General features: G+C 34.8%; 1 protein-coding gene across 1 annotated transcript in view; it reads left to right on the top strand.

Moving 5' to 3' along the window:
* Window positions 1-440: 440 nt before the first annotated feature.
* Window positions 441-18,857, top strand: part of LOC149808240 (lysosomal-trafficking regulator-like) — a 250,120-nt gene continuing 231,703 nt past the window's right edge. The window contains exons 1-2 of the mRNA XM_089975328.1: window positions 441-522; window positions 16,320-16,482. Coding sequence (XP_089831454.1) covers window positions 509-522; window positions 16,320-16,482 — 177 coding nt within the window. The 5' untranslated portion in view covers window positions 441-508. The remainder of the gene's footprint in view (window positions 523-16,319; window positions 16,483-18,857) is intronic.

Genomic DNA, 18,857 nt, shown 5'->3' with positions numbered 1-18,857 from the left:
GGTGTTTGGGAGGGGGTTGATTTACACTCGTATGTGTTATAGGTGAGTATATACAGCAGTTTTAGTTGATAATTAACTTGCAGATTTGTTGTTGTTGTTTTTGTTGTTGTAAGGTTTAATGCCATTTTTCAGCACACGATAGGCTATACATGGCGGCCAGTATTAATGGTAGAGGAAGAACCCGGAAAACACCCGGAAAGAACCACCGACCCACAAGAAACTACTGGCAAGCTTTCTCACATACCCACATTAGCCGAATCCGAGACTTTAACCCACACAGAGGTGAGATGGCAGTGATCCGTAACAGAGAGCGCTTTAGACCACTCTGCAACTCGGGGCACCTGCAAATTTGTATGTCATGTGTATGTTAATTGTAATAGAAAGTCACAAAAGTTGAATAACACTTGAATAATATAATTTCAATTTTTGTTTTAATTTTCAGAAAAAAGACGTTGCCCTGAATCTTCTTCTACAGCATTGCTTGGATGAGATAAAACAGACCAATATAATGCCAGTTTTCAGGTAAACCTAGTTTCCAGAGTGTTTTCCTTTTACTCTAGCCATGAAAATGAGGGGTTATTGAAATAGCCTTTCTCTCTTTGCAGCCAAGGACTGAGGGTGTAAGTATCCTTTCAGCTCTGCTCAGTTTTGCTAATTGTCATGCTTATTTTTACCATCATTTGGAGTTGTGTTTGCATTTAGATGCAGATGATTTTTGCTGTAGTTGTGCCTTTATTGATTTAAAGCAGTAATGAACTGTTTTGTTTTCATCTTGACTCTCACCTGGTTGTATGGCCAAGTGAGCTTATAGTATGGCCAAGTGAGCATATGGTATGGGCAAGTGAGCTTATGGTATGACCAAGTGAACTTATGATATGGTCAAGTGAGCTTATGGTATTGCCAAGTGAACTTATGATATGGTCAAGTGAGCTTATGTTATGACCAAGTGAGCTTATAGTATGGCCTAGTGTGTTTATGGTATTGCCGAGTGAGCTTATGGTACAGCCAAGTGTGTTTATGGTATGGCCAAGTGAACTTATGATATGGTCAGGTGAGCTTATGTTATGACCAAGTGAGCTTATGGTATTGCCAAGTGAGCTTATAGTATGGGCAAGTGAGCTTATGGTATGGCCAAGTGAGCTTATGGTATGGCCAAGTGAGCTTACAGTTTGGGCAAGTGAGCTTATGGTATGGCCAAGTGAGCTTATGGTATGGCCCTGCATCCATTGTACTGCATCCATTTGTCAACATATACTTTTTACCACTCAAAAAATCTAATTTCAATCAATTCTGGAATTACAAAAAAAGTAGCAGGTTTTGCATTTCTTGGATATCCTCCTATCCCTGTCCATGACAGTGTACATCAGAATATTGCTTAGCTACAGTGAACATACCTGTAGATTGATTACATGTACACATACCTGTTATCATATACACATGCAGAAATGTACATACTGTTCTGCATCTACTGGTAACTTCAATGTTCTTTATTGGATGTATACAACAATAGAGCAATATAAAATGGTATCATATACACATGCAGAAATGTACATACTGTTCTGCATCTACTGGTAACTTCAATGTTCTTTATTGGATGTATACAACAACAGAGCAATATAAATTCTTCCATCTCTTTCCAAATTACTAGAAAGCATGTACACAGTTCTTTTATGAACTATCTCAGTGATCACTATTATATTTCAAGAAAATGCAAGGTTTGCTGGGTTTTTTAATACTTTTCATAGTTTTCCTTAACTTTCAGTATGATTTTCAAAGCCTCTTTTGAACGAGCTATTAAATGTGGTATACAAATAAAAATGACAATTCCCATCTTGTTACAAATAGATGAGATGTTTATGTAGATTGCATTAGTCCTTTAGATAAGATTTAAAGCATGCTATATCAAGTCAGTGGCTTACCTAAATTTATTAAATTGAATAAATGTCAGAGAAACATGTGGCATTAACAATTTTTGATAATGAAGATAAACATTAGGGCTCTTACAAGTCAGTGCTGTACTGTTTATAAGAATAACATAGCATCATATATATATGATGCTATGCTAATAGATCTGTTACCTTTCTATGTAAACACAGTCTGAGAACAATTCAATTTCCCCAGTCTTGGAAAACTGCCAAAGTAATGCCACTACATAAAGCTGGATTAAAAGTCGGATGTATGCAACAATAGACTTATATAAATTCTTCCATCTCTTTCCAAATTACTAGAAAGGATGTACACAGTTCTTTTATGAACTAGCTCAGTGATCACTACCTATTTCATGAAAATCAATCTGGCTTTCGAAAAGATCATTCTTGTAAAACTACTTATCTCAATGACTGACAAGTGGCTGAAAGCCTTAGATGAAGGAAAGTTAGTTGGTACTGTAATGATTGATTTTCAAAAGGCTTTTGACTTAGTAGATCATTAAATTCTTCTTGAAAAGTAAAAAAATCTATCAATGTAGTGAAGATACTCCTAAGTGATTCAAATCCTACTTGAGCAATAGGTCTCAACAGGTAACATTAAATGGACACTTATCTGAAACTAAAATGATAAGTTGTGGAGTGCCACAAGGTTCTATCTTTGGGGCCCTTGCTTAATTTGTTCTGTTCATATATGACCTACCCCTAAAAATCGGAGATGCAGTCTCATCAAATGACGTGTTCTGATGACACTACTTTGATGCTCAAAGCAACCAAGCAGAGGTTGAAGGAAAACCTTCAAACTGCTCTCAAAAGAATTGAAATATGGTGCAGGGAGAATGGTATGGTCCTCAATAAGGACAAAACAAAGACCATGTTGATAATTACACTGCAGAAAAGAAAAAGATTGTGAGCTGATATGCTGCATGTTCTTCATAATAAAACTGATCTGAAAATGATGTGTTTAGATAGAATTCTTGGAATATTTATAAACAATAGCTTGCAATGGTCTTATCATATACATTATATTTCAAATAAAATAAACTTGTGTCTTTGACTTTTAAAGAAAATCGTGGCCTTCCTTCCATTACAGTACATAGTTACTTTTTACAAAAGTTACATTCAACCGCATCTTGACTACTGTAATATAATTTGGGGGAACATAATTGCTACAAATATGAAACAAATTTCCAGACTCCAGGAAAGGGCATGTAAAACAATTCTTGATCAGCAAATAGAAAATATTCAAACTACATTGCTTACATTCAAAGTATTACCAATACATAAAAGAATATTTATGAGAAAGGTCAAAATAATGTGCAAAGTGTTTACAAAATCTGCCCCACTCACCGAAACACCATTTTCCAGAAAAGAGAATCTCCTGGTACCCCAAATCATAGATCATTAAAAGGGAAGAATTTCAATGTACCTAAGCCAAAAAGAGAACTATTCAAAAATAGCTTTCAGTTTTCAGCTGTGCTTGTTTGGAATAACATTCCACATGATATTCAGTAAGCTCCCAGTATCTTTTTCTTCCACACAAGGTGTATTAGACGGATGAAATCATAAAAAAATTTATAAATTTTTGTATTAAAAAATGGTTTATTTTTTAAGTAATGGTGTACTTATTAAAGTACATGTTACACACCCACCTTCTGAGTTTCATTTTCATTTATACAGCAATGTAAGATTTATGTGAATAGTTGCTTATATACTGTGCATTTGCTTTTCTCTGTGTGTGTGTGTGTGTGAACATATTATTAGCTTGTTTTTTATATGTGTAATAGAGGGACTCAAGGTAGATTAGTTCTCATTTGTAACTAATTGAGTCACCCTCTGCTAATGGTTACTTTGTTCATCACTCTTTTCACAAATTTATTATAAAGCACCAGCCAAGGTGTGACATTCATTTTTGAAGTCAGTCATTGTTATTTTTAACAAGGGTCAGTGCCAAAATACAGGCGCCACAGTTCCTAACAGCAATCAAAAGGTGTGTAGCTTCTGTGCTGTTTAGCACTGATTTTTCAATTAGAAACATTAACTTCTGAATGCAAATGTTTATTGTTATCACAAATGTTTATTGTTATCACAAAACCAAACATTATAAGTTGAATGAGATGTTAGTTTGTGAAAAGTGAATTTTAGACTTTTTTTTTTGGACTGAGAAACACACTGAGGTGGTGATATATATATATATATATATATATATATATATATATATATATATATATATATATATATATATATATATATATATGTAACTCGTTTTCTGATGATATATAAAGCAATCCATATAAAATGAATATTTTCTCCAAATTTTTTTTGACATAATGCTTTGAATAAATAAATCTAATGCTATAACAACAGTGACGTAGCAAGAAATTCTGATCACCCCACCCCAAGCCCACAAAACCTAATCCTGGGGCCCCTCCCTCAGTTAAAAAGCTTGTTTAATGAGAACTTGTTGGCCCCTGCTAGGCCTTGGCCCCCTCGCCACAGTTATGGGGTTGCTTGGTCAGCTGGTACACCAATGTATAATATATTTAGCTCAATTACACTAAAGGCTTTTTTTTAAAAACTGCATCTTCCATATCTTTGTAATTAGAGATAGATTTTATAGTCTTGGCAGCCAATGCAATTAGAGATAGATTTTATAGTCTTGGCTTTCGCTTTATCATCATTGTCTCATTAATGATAATAAACTTGTTAGATTTCCAAACCAGCAGTCATAGGTGTATTTGTTTGAGCTTTTGACAAGGAATTATGCAACATGTACTTAGTAGAGTCTATTTACATACAATAAGTATATGGTAAAAGTAAACGTGTTTATCGGATGCTTGTTTCTATCAGTACTAGAAAAGATGTGTCACATGCATATTTGGTACAAAAGTACTGCAGAACTTTGACTGGTAGAGGTTGTATCTTGTATAGTGTTACAGATATTTCTGTGTATGGGATCATGTTAAGCAAAATGGGTTAAAAGTGACTGGAGGAGTGCCCAAGCAAAATCACATTGTTCATAAAATTAAAAAATGAATAGATAGTCCATACAGTCATGTTACATATTGCATATGCATCTTTTGTGTATGAACCTACAAATACATACTGATGTGCTATTTCTTGTTATTTGTTTAAAAGCAGAATATCTCTCTCACTAAACTTCTTATTTGTGAAGCATTTAAATATTCTCACAGGAAATTCCTCCTTTCATTTTGTAATACAGATACATGTATGTCATTGTGTTTTAGTGGGCAAGTCATTGAATATTAGATGGCATGTGTAATGAGCTTCTAAAGAGCTTTATTCTGCATTGTCCAATCTTGCTTTTGACAAGTTCAGTAATGCATGAGATCCATGCATATAAATAAGGATCTTGCTCTTGACAAGTTCAGTAATGCATGAGATCCATGCATATAAATAAGGATCTTGCTTTTGACAAGTTCAGTAATGCATGAGATCTGTGCATATAATTAAGGATCTTGCTTTTGACAAGTTCAGTAATGCATGAGATCCATGCATATAAATAAGGATCTTGCTTTTGACAAGTTCAGTAATGCATGAGATCCGTGCATATAAATAAGGATCTTTCTCTTGACAAGTTCAGTAATGCATGAGATCCGTGCATATAAATAAGGATCTTGCTTTTGACAAGTTCAGTAATGCATGAGATCCATGCATATAAATAAGGATCTTGCTTTTGACAAGTTCAGTAATGCATGAGATCCGTGCATATAAATAAGGATCTTGCTTTTGACAAGTTCAGTAATGCATGAGATCCATGCATATAAATATAAATGATTGGCTGAGCTAGTTACCACTCTGAAAGCCATATTTCTGATTTCATTTTGATCAAATGTGGGGGGCTTATATAATCAAGAACTTGGACAGGTTCTATAAGTAGTGAGATCCGTTCTTACAAACGAGGTGACCTTTCATCTGATTGGCTGATCCCCTTACTACTCAGGAGACACTGTTTCTGACAAAATTTTAATCAATCTTGGTAGAAAGTATTATGTTTGATGTTGGATGAGATATCGTTATGAGCAAAACAAGTGGATAGTAATGCGGTCATCTTGCATCAGTTTGACTGAGCATGTCAACACATCAGACACTGATCCAATTTTGACATACTCAGTAATTAGTCTTATACCATCAAGATCTTTGTCAGACTGGCAGAACCTATCATTCAATAGATCATTTTCTCTCCAAATTTTGATCAGACTATGGCCATGTGAATGACAGCCTCATGTTTACACTTTATTAAATTTACATTAATTGTCGAAAACAAATTTGATTTATACTGTGTATTCATTTTTTGTGTGAATAAGTCATCTGTAAGTTGGAGGACCAGAGAAAACACAATCTTTGATGGGTAATCACTAACCCAGGACTACAGGGTTGTGAAGTTAGTTTCCTACCATTGTGGTCTCTATACCAGATGGACCAGCAAAGTTTTGATAATAATGCTTGAATCAACACTTTGCTTTCATTACAAACATTGATGCTTTTATGTTAGAGAGCTTCAACGACTGGAGATAATTTGCAGTCAGACAGACTCCACAGAGATGGAACTTTCGTTTTCATACTAGAACAGGTGGTGGAGGTAATTAAATTGAGCATGGCTATCTAACTATACATCCATTTTCCTCTCTTTCCATCTGTTTGTACTAATTTTGATTCTGCACAGTAATGTCTTTAGTCATTTTTGGAGTTGTAGCCCCTGATAACCACACACACTTTAGTTTCTGCACAGTTACAGCCTTTATTATTCGATTTAAACAAAGTTTGCATGCAACTTGAAATTGATATGACCCAGGCTGAGTTTGTCCTATTCTATGCCATTTAGATGAATCACAGCTCTTGATTTGATGACTCTTTCTTCATGTCTGTACAATAATCCCCAAATTTATGATTGATTTTCAGCCATATTTAGTTGATAACATAATATTCATTTGTACTAAGGATACGTTAAGTTATCAGCATTGTATAAATCCCTTTACTTTCATTTTCTATACAGTAACTTCTTTGCTTATTGTTGGACTTCATACAAATTTTGTTGGCTGCTAATATATTCATGAGACTCCAAGCTGAGTTTGATTATTAATGTTGCTGAGTTAGCATTACAGCATGCTATATCAGCTTTTAGCAGAGTTATGAACCCTGATTGTTGGACTTGCCCATTTCCCTCCCTGCACCATAACACTTCCCTTAATTACTATTGGATTTCAGCCAAATTTATTATTAAACTTTGTATTGATGACACCTTGAATGAGTTTGATTCTCATTGTCAGCATCATCGTTTAGTGACATTATGGTCCCTTTCTCTCTTACCACCCTATGACTCCATTAATTTATATCATATTTCAATAAAATTGTAGCTGCAGCTTTAGATTGATATAATCTCAGTGGAATTTGGATTATCAGATTTCTTGATTTTAATTTAGTGGAGTTTATGGTTGTTGAATTTTGTACCCACACAATTTTATTTCAACACAATAACTCAGCATCATTTATTTTTTATTTATTTAAAGTAAACGTTGTGTACACTTTTTATTAATGAGACCTTACCTTGTTTCAGTTGTAAGTGTTCAGTGTCATTAGTTTTTGTATTTGTTCCCCTAATGTCAGACCACCCACTTTCCTTTCTGCTTGTAACTCTTCATGTATTTATAGATTCTAATAAAAACTTTCCTTCAATTTGATATTGATGAAACCTCAGAGAAGTTAAACTGTCAGTGTTCTACATCCTCATTTAGTTGAATTATAACCCTGATTGATGGTCCCACCTGCTTCTGTTTCTACACAAAAATATTCAGATTTGTTACTGGATATCAAGTAGCTTTAATGGCACAGTAATTTACAATGAATCTGCAAATATTCTATATGCAGTTGTTATTCATGTAAAAGTTATGAAGCAGCTTGATATTAGAACTTAGTGGTTAGAGCATCTGCCTCAGATGCGGGAGGTCACGGGTTCAAACCCGGGCCAAGTCATACCAAAGATTTATGAAAATGGTACTAACAACTGCTTTGCAAGGCGCTCAGCATTAAGAGGTTAGTGTTAGGACTGGTCAGCCTGGTGGCGTGATAATATGACTGGGTGGAACATAATCTACATGTCTGTGCCCCAGTGCTTGAAATTATTATAAACTGCTAAACTGCAGACATTGTAGCGATATGACTGAAATTTTTTTAAAGCTACATTAAAAATCCAACACACACACACACACACACACACACAGACACACACACACACACACACAGACACTGTATCTGCACTGACTTCTAACAATAATTTAATATTGCACCAGTGTCAGTGTTTCATTTTGACAGGTGTGACAGGTGTCCTTTCTGATACAAATTTCAGCTTAACGATGGCTAAAATACCTTCCAAAATCAATGTACTCCATACCTCGCTGCAGAACAAATCTTGTGTTTAGAGAGGCACTGATACTATATATCGAACTTGCTTATAAGTCGATACAAACTGCAAACAACAAATATCCTATTATTCTTAATACTGTTTGTCCAATCAAAATATCTACAAGAGTTGCTGTACAAAGATATCTGTCTGGTGCATGCGATGCTAAGTGAATTTCAGCCAAACAATTATCTGTATTTGACTGCTTAAGATCAATGTTCCATTATAAAGATAACTGTTTTTATATAGCTCTAAATTTCAAAGGTCAAAGAAATGAAGGGTTTGCTCACTTTGACCATAAAGCAATGACAAAAGCACAACCAATGTATATGAGAGAAATTTCAAAAGAAATTTATGTACAGACGAAAGTGATTGTATCTTAGCACAGAATCAACATTCCATGTGCCAACATTCTTGGGTAAATTAGGTCTCAGATTAAATACTGATCTAGAAAAACATTTAAGCAGTTGGTGTTTGGAATAATTGGAATCATGTAACAAAACAGGAATTGTGTTAATTGCAGATTTGGCTTTATTGATAACACTATATCCCTATATCCTAGACCATTATGAAAAGCTTAGCTAAGAAATCCAAAATAAAATGTACTGATTAGCAAAATGGATTGATATGGTTTTGACCATAAAAGCACATTTCGATTCCATCAGTCTATAAGTTTGTGACCTTTGTTTTTTAAAACCATGAAGGGACAGTCAAATTCACAGCTATGCAATTTCGTATTATAGTTCTCTGTGTCAGGGGCTCTGTAGGACATGGTATATATGGCACTTAACATTCACTAGCGACCATTATTCCAATGAACCTAGTGAAATGTACAATGGAAAAGGAAATTTTTCCTCAGGAGCTGCAGGCAGTCAGATGCCAAGCTATCAGCCTTTTCTTGAACAGAATTAAGAATGAAGCCCACAAACACAATAACGTGAATAGTGAATCCCAAGTTATCAATAAAATGCAGCGTCTTGTACAGTTTTTACACTGTCAATCAACATGTCTTCCTGTAGTAATGCTTTCATCAATGTACACTACATTACAATGGCCACGTTTGCACAGGTATGCAAAACTTGGCTTTAATAACTTTGTGATTACCTACACGCATAGCAGAGGACAACCCATTTGGAAGGCAAGTGAATTTGGAAGGCAAGTGAATTCATAAACTGTTTTATCCCAACAAAATCTTAAGTAAAATTTGTGCAAATCATGTATGGGAATAAACGGTATCCATATTTAAAGTCAGTGCCGTCAAACAAGCAGTCTTTTTTCATTCTGATGACAGAATACAAAGTTTCCACTTCAGAGTGATGTTTTTCTATGTATTGATTCAAGTAGAATTTGTGGTTAAAATTTAATCTTAGTGTGCCAGTCTAATTGGGTTACAGAAATATGCCAAATAAGCAAATTATGTTGGTAAGTTAGAGCATTGGCTGATTTTTTTAAAAAAAATCAACTTCAAGCACTTCCAGTGTCAATGAAGTTATTTTATTTGTGAAATATTGTTATTGGAAATAAATCCAATTCAGTGGTATATTCTAGCTTAAGTCTTCTCAATCATTGTGTCAGAAGTGTGTATTTTTTCCATTCTTGAAATATGACACTGTTTTGCCTGAAATAAAATTGGCATTTGTGTTAATAACACTGGAAGGAAAACCCCTGGGAAGAACCAGCTCGGTGGTAAGGACAAAGGTATCATTATAAGGTGTCATTGGTGGCAGCCTCTGCTGATGAGCCAAGCCATGTCCCCATTTGGTCTGCTTTTTCTTTGACCAGTGTTGTTGTTGTTATTGTTGTTGTAATGGTATGCTTGACTGATGGAACATGAGTTGAACTGATTGTGTCATATATAAACAAAACAAAAGGTGGTAAGAGAAGACAAAATATGTCACTTGTCACATTTGGACACCATTAGTGACCTGTTACTTTTTATTTGTTAGAAAAATGTCCATATGGGGAATGTATGGGAAATGATGGCAGGGATTATATGCACCTTAACTTTTTGCACTTGGACATCAGGAAACCTATTATGATCTGAAATTTCCAATCATATTCTAGGTTGACCTTTGGTACTGCTATTTTAGTACATTTCTTTGGTCACATGAACTGCTTAGATGACTGCATCACTTGAGTGTGCATGGTAAAATTCAGAACAGTAGCCAGTTTGTCAGAAATTGCAGTCCCAGTATGATCCTGGACTAGAGTTGATAAAACTGTGACAGTTTGTCGGAAATTGCAGTCCCAGTATGATCCTGGACTAGAGTTGATAAAACTGTGACAGTTTGTCAGAAATTGCAGTCCCAGTATGATCTTGGACTAGAGTTGATAAAACTGTGACAGTTTGTCAGAAATTGTAGTCCGAGTATGATCCTGGACTAGAGTTGATAAAACTGTGACAGTTTGTCGGAAATTGCAGTCCCAGTATGATCCTGGACTAGAGTTGATAAAACTGTGACAGTTTGTCAGAAATTGCAGTCCCAGTATGATCCTGGACTAGAGTTGATAGAACAGTAGCCAGTTTGTCAGAAATTGCAGTCCCAGTATGATCCTGGACTAGAGTTGATAAAACTGTGACAGTTTGTTAGAAATTGCAGTCCCAGTATGATCCTGGACTAGAATTGATAAAACTGTGACAGTTTATCGGAAATTGCAGTCCCAGTATGATCCTGGACTAGAGTTGATAAAACTGTGACAGTTTGTCGGAAATTGCAGTCCCAGTATGATCCTGGACTAGAGTTGATAGAACTGTGACAGTGTGTCAGAAATTGCAGTCCCAGTATGATCCTGGACTAGAGTTGATAAAACTGTGAAGCTCTGCCACCAAATCCACTTCAACACCTTTAGCAAGTTAATTGTCATGCTTTCTGCAAAGAGGCCTTTTAATTTGTCCCCCATGTTGACCAAGTCAGCGATTCATCATTGTTGAGGGGAGGGGGAATTCCTTGTCATTATTATCCTCTTGGGACATTTGAAATGTGTGCTTGTGCATGTGATTTTTAGAAGATTGGCTTTGAATTGATGCCACAGTACTAGAGTGCTTTTGAAGGTCATCTTGCTGTTGCCACAACTGTTCATTTATAGCACACTGGTTATTTATCTGGTCAGTAAGTGACTCTCTTGGCATTGCTTGCGGCAAAAAGGGTCATACTAGCCATGCCAATCAAAACGCTATTTGCATAGTTATTTCATTTCCTTGTTATTTACTATATACACCCCACTTGAAGAGATTACATTCTATTCATTGATTATTTGTTGTATACAAGTAACAGTCTATCTGTAATCTTATTGCTCAACAGTACCAGCATGGCTAATCCATTTATATACCTTACATAGCCATTTGTGTGTAGTGTTCAAAATTAACTTGTACTATTGAAATAAAATAAAGCAAAATCTTTCTAAAAAAAGTTACTTGTCCAATCCACTCTGATAATTGCTGGGTTGGGCAGGTGTCAGTTTCAAACTTGGTGTAAGAGAGTACTTCCTTTTAGGATACAATGTGCAAAGGTCTGAAATGAAACAGGAAACTACAGTTTTCATTGTGTACATAATTTCCTGGGAAAATTACACTACACAGACTAAGATATATTGGATGATTACAAAAACATAAATTATGACACAGTGAAGGACAGTGGAACTTAATATAACTGACAATTTATTATGCTATAACTTTTGGAAGATATTCACAGTATAAGTTAATGTTTCAAAAACTGAAATAGTAAAATATTTCAGAAGCAAACAAATGGCCCATATTAGCAGTTGGATGTTGTTTTGTTAGGACCAAGTTTTCAGAGTACCATTGTACAAATTATCTGGGTCAATTAGTAAAATATTGACTTTTAGTTCTTCTAGTCCAGAACAGCTTAGGGGTGGTATGTTTTTCATCTGTTGCCCATCATCTGTCCATTACCATTTAAGGTTGTTGTAGATACACCTCCTGTACTACTTGATAGGATTTCCTTGAATCTTGACACACACATTTATGCCATGGTCTGGTTGGTCCTCAATGAAAATGGTGCTACTTAGACATCCAATATGGACACCAGAGTGGCCATCTTACAAATTTTGTTATCGTTACTCCTCCTCAGATCAGGAGTGTCATATCAACATGAAATTTTCACTCGAAAACTTCTTGTGACATCTCGTTGCTTCTGAATGAAAGTAGTGCTGATCTGACATCCAGTGTGGCCGTCACAGCCGCCAACTAGAAAATCTTGTTATTGCTACTCCACTTGAATGGATGATCATCATTTCAACATGGAGTTTTCACTGAAAGACTTTTTCTATTATGTCTAGTTTGTCCTTAATGAATGTGGTGCCATTCTGATGTCTATTATGGCCACTATGGCAGACACCTTGAAAACCTTGTTATAGCTGCTTCTCCCGAATGGGTTATCATATCAACATGGAGTTTCACTAAAAGAATTATTATAGTGCCAAGTTGGTCCTAAAAGAAATTGTTGTTGATTTTATATCCAATATGGTCAGTAGGCAACCGTCTTGAAATCTTATCACAGTTTTCTGCATGAAGAGAAAATAATAATAATAATAATAATTTTAAAAGAAAATTAATAATAATAATAGTAATAATCATGTTCATTTAGTACAGCACCAGATCTGTAGTACATGTATCTCTAAGCACTTTAAATTATTAGATAACACATAAAAACATGTGCAACAAAAAGATTACAGAAACAAACACCATGAAATTACAAAACAAAAACATGCTGACAATAATTAAGTATTAGGTCATTCAGTCTGTTCTTGCATTCAAATTAGGTGGGTTTTAGGAGCAGTCTTGAATGAGATCACAGTTTCCTTGTGTCTAAAATCTGTGGATCAAGTGATACTGATGTGGGATTTTCACCAGAAACTTATGATGTCCAGTTTTGTCTTAAATGAAAATGGTGCTGAGACATCCAGTATGGCTGCAGGAGGTCACATGTATGAACCCTGGCCGAGTCATACCAAAGACTTACGAAAATAGTACATAATTAGCAGCTGCCTCGCTTGGCGCTCAGGATTAAGAGGTTCTTGTTAGGACTGGTCGGCCTGGTGTCAGGATAATGGGACTGGGTGGGACATCATGCTATGTGTTTTTTGGTATGATGCCCCAGTACTAGACATCACTAAACTGTCAGACTGCAGACATTATAGCGATATGACTAAAAGATTATTAAAGTTACATTAAAAATCAAAAAAACACACACACACACACACACACTATGACTACAGATTTGAGCCTACACTGTTGACTATGCCACTATTTAATTGGACTACATATCCAGGTGATAAATACCAGAAGAAAAAATGTACAATGATACACCACTACATATTGGGACTACTGATTTGGCTCTATACTGTTGACTATGCCACTACATATTGGGACTACTGATTTGGCTCTATACTGTTGACTATGCCACTACATATTGGGACTACTGATTTGACTCTATACTGTTGACTATGCCACTACATATTGGGACTACTGATTTGACTCTATACTGTTGACTATGCCACTACATATTGGGACTACTGATTTGACTCTATACTGTTGACTATGCCACTACATATTGGGAATACTGATTTGACTCTATACTGTTGACTATGCCACTACATATTGGGACTACTGATTTGGCTCTATACTGTTGACTATGCCACTACATAATTGGGACTACTGATTTGGCTCTATACTGTTGACTATGCCACTACATATTGGGACTACTGATTTGGCTCTATACTGTTGACTATGCCACTACATATTGGGACTACTGATTTGGCTCTATACTGTTGACTATGCCACTACATATTGGGACTACTGATTTGGCTCTATACTGTTGACTATGCCACTACATATTGGGACTACTGATTTGACTCTATACTGTTGACTATGCCACTACATATTGGGACTACTGATTTGACTCTATACTGTTGACTATGCCACTACATATTGGGACTACTGATTTGGCTCTACACTGCTGACTTCTAGTGATAAGTTAAATTGTATTGACCCAAATCTGCTGGAACATTATGTATAGACAGGTCTGAGTCTACACTGTTTTAAGTTGGGTACATGTTGCATGCATGGAAATACAGTAATACAAATGGACAAAATCAGGAGTTGGGAGTGCAGTACTCCATAATAAAAATAATATCTAGTAGCCATAAAGGTGGGCATCCTTTTCTTTGAGGTTTCATAATGTCTTAATATTATTCAAGAGAACATGAACTTTTTTTGAACTTAAACAGTTTCTCATCCATCCATATATGAAAAATACAAATATAAAACGTGAAGTGTGAAACATCTGAATATCTAGTAACATAATCGCATACAAGGACTCCTAAACTTATAATAATGTGTGGAGTCTTATGTGACATTGAACTTACAAAGAATGAGAGTACATTAATGCAGGGAGTCTGCAGACGTATTTAGGCATAATATTATAGATAATGAAAAATGATTTATGACCATACATCTCATAACATACTAAGGTATTTTAAACATATAATGTAATTGACCATCCGATAATCTGTTATCACAGAAAAATTGTGGTTGAGGAAGATCCTTCATTACTTATAGTGCATGAACACTGTAATTGGTTATCTAGATAAATAATGTTATCATAGAAAAGTTGCGGTTGTGGAAGATCCTCCACTACTCAGGGTGCATACAGATTCTGATAAGTGCTGGCTTAACCACCATTCACTGTCATCAACCTTGCTTGTTGTGCCTGATTATATAAATGTTGATTAATAAGGTGGCTAAGTACAGTGTACATTGCTGGACGGGTATATACCTACCAACTTGCACTGCACATACACCTACAAGTATAATGACCCTGTTCTACTTACAATAACTCAGTCAGAGACATGTGTATCATCTCCACCAGGTTGAGTTATACTAGTCCATTGATGATTTGTGTTGTCAGCCCAGATTCTCATATCATTATCACTTGATGTTTGGAAACAATGGAGATGGCACAGCTCTCTTTTGCTGTTAGGAGTGTAGCAGAGCTTTGGAAGGAAAACTTACCGTTCAGGTTTTTCCTATCATATTTGAAAAATTAGTTTTTAAACAAAAGTTTCATGGAAGAAATGTTCTTTTTATAATTTGACTTCTTTTCATAATCTTTTGTTCAAAATAAATTCCTTTATTAAAATGATTTTTGTCTCGGTTTTTTATTTTTCATAAAATGATTTAGATTTGAGTTGATTAGGTTTAATAAACACTAAGGATATATTGTGGAAAAGTTTTGAAAATAACAGCATCTACATAAGGAATCGATACAACTATTTTGAAATAAATAAATTTACAGACATGGATCACACAAGTAAGGAAATTTTAGAAGTCACAGATCATTAACTTACGAATGTAATTGTTTAGTAAGTTTGCACAGATGATTTGTTTTGCTGTAGTCAAATGTTTGCTGGATCAGACGGAGAGAGTTCGAGTCAGAAGGCACAGAGTTTTTTAGTTGACCAGCAAAATTTTGCACACAGTATAAAAGTTACACCGAACTAACTGGAACCAGCTCAATCATGTAAGAATTTATATTAAATGCCCAAAGTAGCTTTAACGTCTAAGAGTTTGTAAATTTTGAAATGCATTGGATAATCTTAGACTGTTTGCATAGACTGTCATAAGACAAGTTTTAGTAGACATGAACATTTTTTGTGTCAGACAGTTTCAGAACTTAAGAATTTAATGCACCAGCTCCACAAGTGGTTTCTCTTTTCCTTTTTTTGAAACTATTATTTTTTTTGAACAGTTTGTCAGTAATTCATTTATTTTCAAGGAGCTATGCACTAATACTGAATAGTAGTTCATAACCCCACCCAAACAAATCCACCTGAGAAAGAACCTTTCATCTTTCTATTGCATATGTCTCAAGTTCAGAATTTTTTCCCCAGTGTTCTGGTAAATATTTTAATTATGAAAGTGAGTTTGATCTGGTATTTTTCACATTTTGCAGTGATATGAAAAGCGTGTGTAATCTTCTGGCAAAGGAGTTTATGAATGACATTCTGAAGATTACAAGTGATGCTGGGGATGACGATATTAGTGTCTTACAGAAATACCTGCTGTGGGAACGTGGCTGGACCATTCTAAGAGTGATCCATAAGATTGGGGTTCAGGTAATGTAAATCAACATATTTTTGGGTTAATACAGTTTTGCTAATGTAATGCATTCTACTTCTTTACAAAATAGATATTGTAATTACCACATGTACTCGCTTGTAAGCTGAATAATTTAGGAAAAAATAAACGCCTGGAAGAATGAGGGTCAGCTTATCCATGGGCCAGTGTCTAAACTTTACAGTTTTTAAGTCTTTTTGTTGACTACTTTAATGGCTGTAAATCTTGGGACATGAAATAATAATTTTTCTGTGTCCTAAGACATAGGCATGTAAAAAAAGTAACTTTCGATGACCTGACAATTATTAAACTGTTATAAAGTACTATGATTGATTTTGTTATTGTTTTGCATGTGCATATTTTCTGATTTCTCCAACACAAAGTTAAATAAAGGTAAATACAGACTTCACAATTCGTGCATAGTGTCACTTTAATCCTTACTTATTCCCAAACATATTATATGCTGAGTTTGCTTTATTCATTGTTTCAACCTAATTGCATTCTTCCAGATAACATTTCAACTAGTCTTTAATAGCTGTTTCATTTACGTTGAATAATGGACTCATGAGTTACTCTTTTTCAATGATATAAGCGATCCTACAAATTGAGGTAATATTTATGAAAAAGTAAACATGTTTAATTGTACAAGGCACATATACAGTATAAATTACATGTTCATGAAGAGCGGTAATAATAAACGCTAAAATTCTGATTATAGATCAACTAAGATCATCATCAATCTATTTTAGTTTTGTGTTTTGGCTGAACAACATCATAACTTTCCACACAATGAAAAACTTGATGTTTCGGTGCCTCCTTTGTTGATTATTGGCAGATTTGAATTTTGTTTTCCGACAGCAATACAGGCCAGTTAATCATTAAAACCCAGAAACTGGTTTGTTTTAAGATGGAATTTTGACTAGCAACTATACCAGTACATTGATGTGTAATTGCCTTTCATTCCATAATATTAGCACGATTATCATAGTGTTGTAAAATGGTGTGTAAGGCATACCTATCAACTTTTCAAAAGCCAAGTAGGGAGACAATTAAAATAATAGGGAGATTGGGAGATAAACTTGGGAGGTTTTTCGTGGCATTATTTAAGCCTTGTTTTCACTAAATATTGACCGATCTTCTGGGTCTAGTATGTGTGAAATTCGCAAAGGATGCACTGTTCCTCCCTGTGATGTTCCTTATTTTCCCCAAGGACGTGCCCTATTTTCATATTTTGGTCAGCCAAACTGCACAATAGGTAAAGGTTAGTCTTAAATAAACAAGCAAGAAAGCCAGCGTGCCTAATTAAAAGTTAATTCTTATCGATGCAACTATTTTTTTTTTAAACGACTGGCCTTCCATCGTAATTTAAAGAAACCATGTTCTACATTACATTGTGTTATGGATAGCACCAGCAATTGATTGGCAAATAAAGGATGCCCAATTTTTTAAACTAAAGGTGCCTAAATAGGCAGCTTCACGGTACCATACATGTGACAACTATTTTTCCCCTCGTATATCCGACCTTATTTCCTTATTGTCAGCTCGTAAGACATTTAGTATTGTTTACTATAAAACATGTATTCTGAATGTTTTTTGAGGCCACATATTCTGCATGGTAGGTATTTTTATTCCTTTTAATTTAACGTTGGTAATTAATGTTCGTATATACGGTATAAAAATACCAGGTGCTCACTCGTTTTTCATGGTGGGAATGGAGTTACAGCATTAATGGTGATCATTCTTGGGATTTAAATTATTTGCAGACAATTTGATTGTTGTGGTTTATTTTTTGTTCTGGTTTATTTTCTGATTTTTGTGATGTTGTAGAGGAAAAACAAATCATAAATTTACATGAATAATGTTTAAACTTAACATTCTATTTAGTGAAGAAGCGAATTCTTTCTAGTAAAGTAATTATTTCGTCAGAACAATATTCACAGGTGATAAAACAGAGTATGTCTTCCATGGATTGCTTAATATCTATTTATGTCGGCTTTTTTTGGGAGAAATGAAAATCAAAGACATTATGTAATAATTGGGAGTTCTCTGCAAAAATTGAAAGATACAGTGTGACCCCGCTTTATCACACTCTGTTATGACATAAATTGGGATATAACACGGTTTTTGTGTGGCTCCCAAAATTTCATATACATGTATTTTTCTCACATGCAAAAAAATAATCTTAAAAGTACGAAAAAGGAAGAGACCTTGTATGAATAATACAAGACGATTGTGGCGTGGCTTCTGAAATTTGATATGTTTTTTTCTGTACACAAAAAAGATTTTCCTTCTTAAAAGTACGAAAAATAACGTGTAAAAAGTTTATGTAGGGATCATGCAGAGCTTCGCCAGTGTCTCAAATTGCAATTTGTTT

This window comes from Sinohyriopsis cumingii, chromosome 1 (genome assembly GCF_028554795.1).
Source record: "Sinohyriopsis cumingii isolate HCF-2022 chromosome 1, ASM2855479v2, whole genome shotgun sequence".
In the NCBI taxonomy this organism is placed as follows: Eukaryota; Metazoa; Mollusca; class Bivalvia; order Unionida; family Unionidae; genus Sinohyriopsis; species Sinohyriopsis cumingii.
This window is presented reverse-complemented; position numbering and strand designations above follow the sequence as displayed.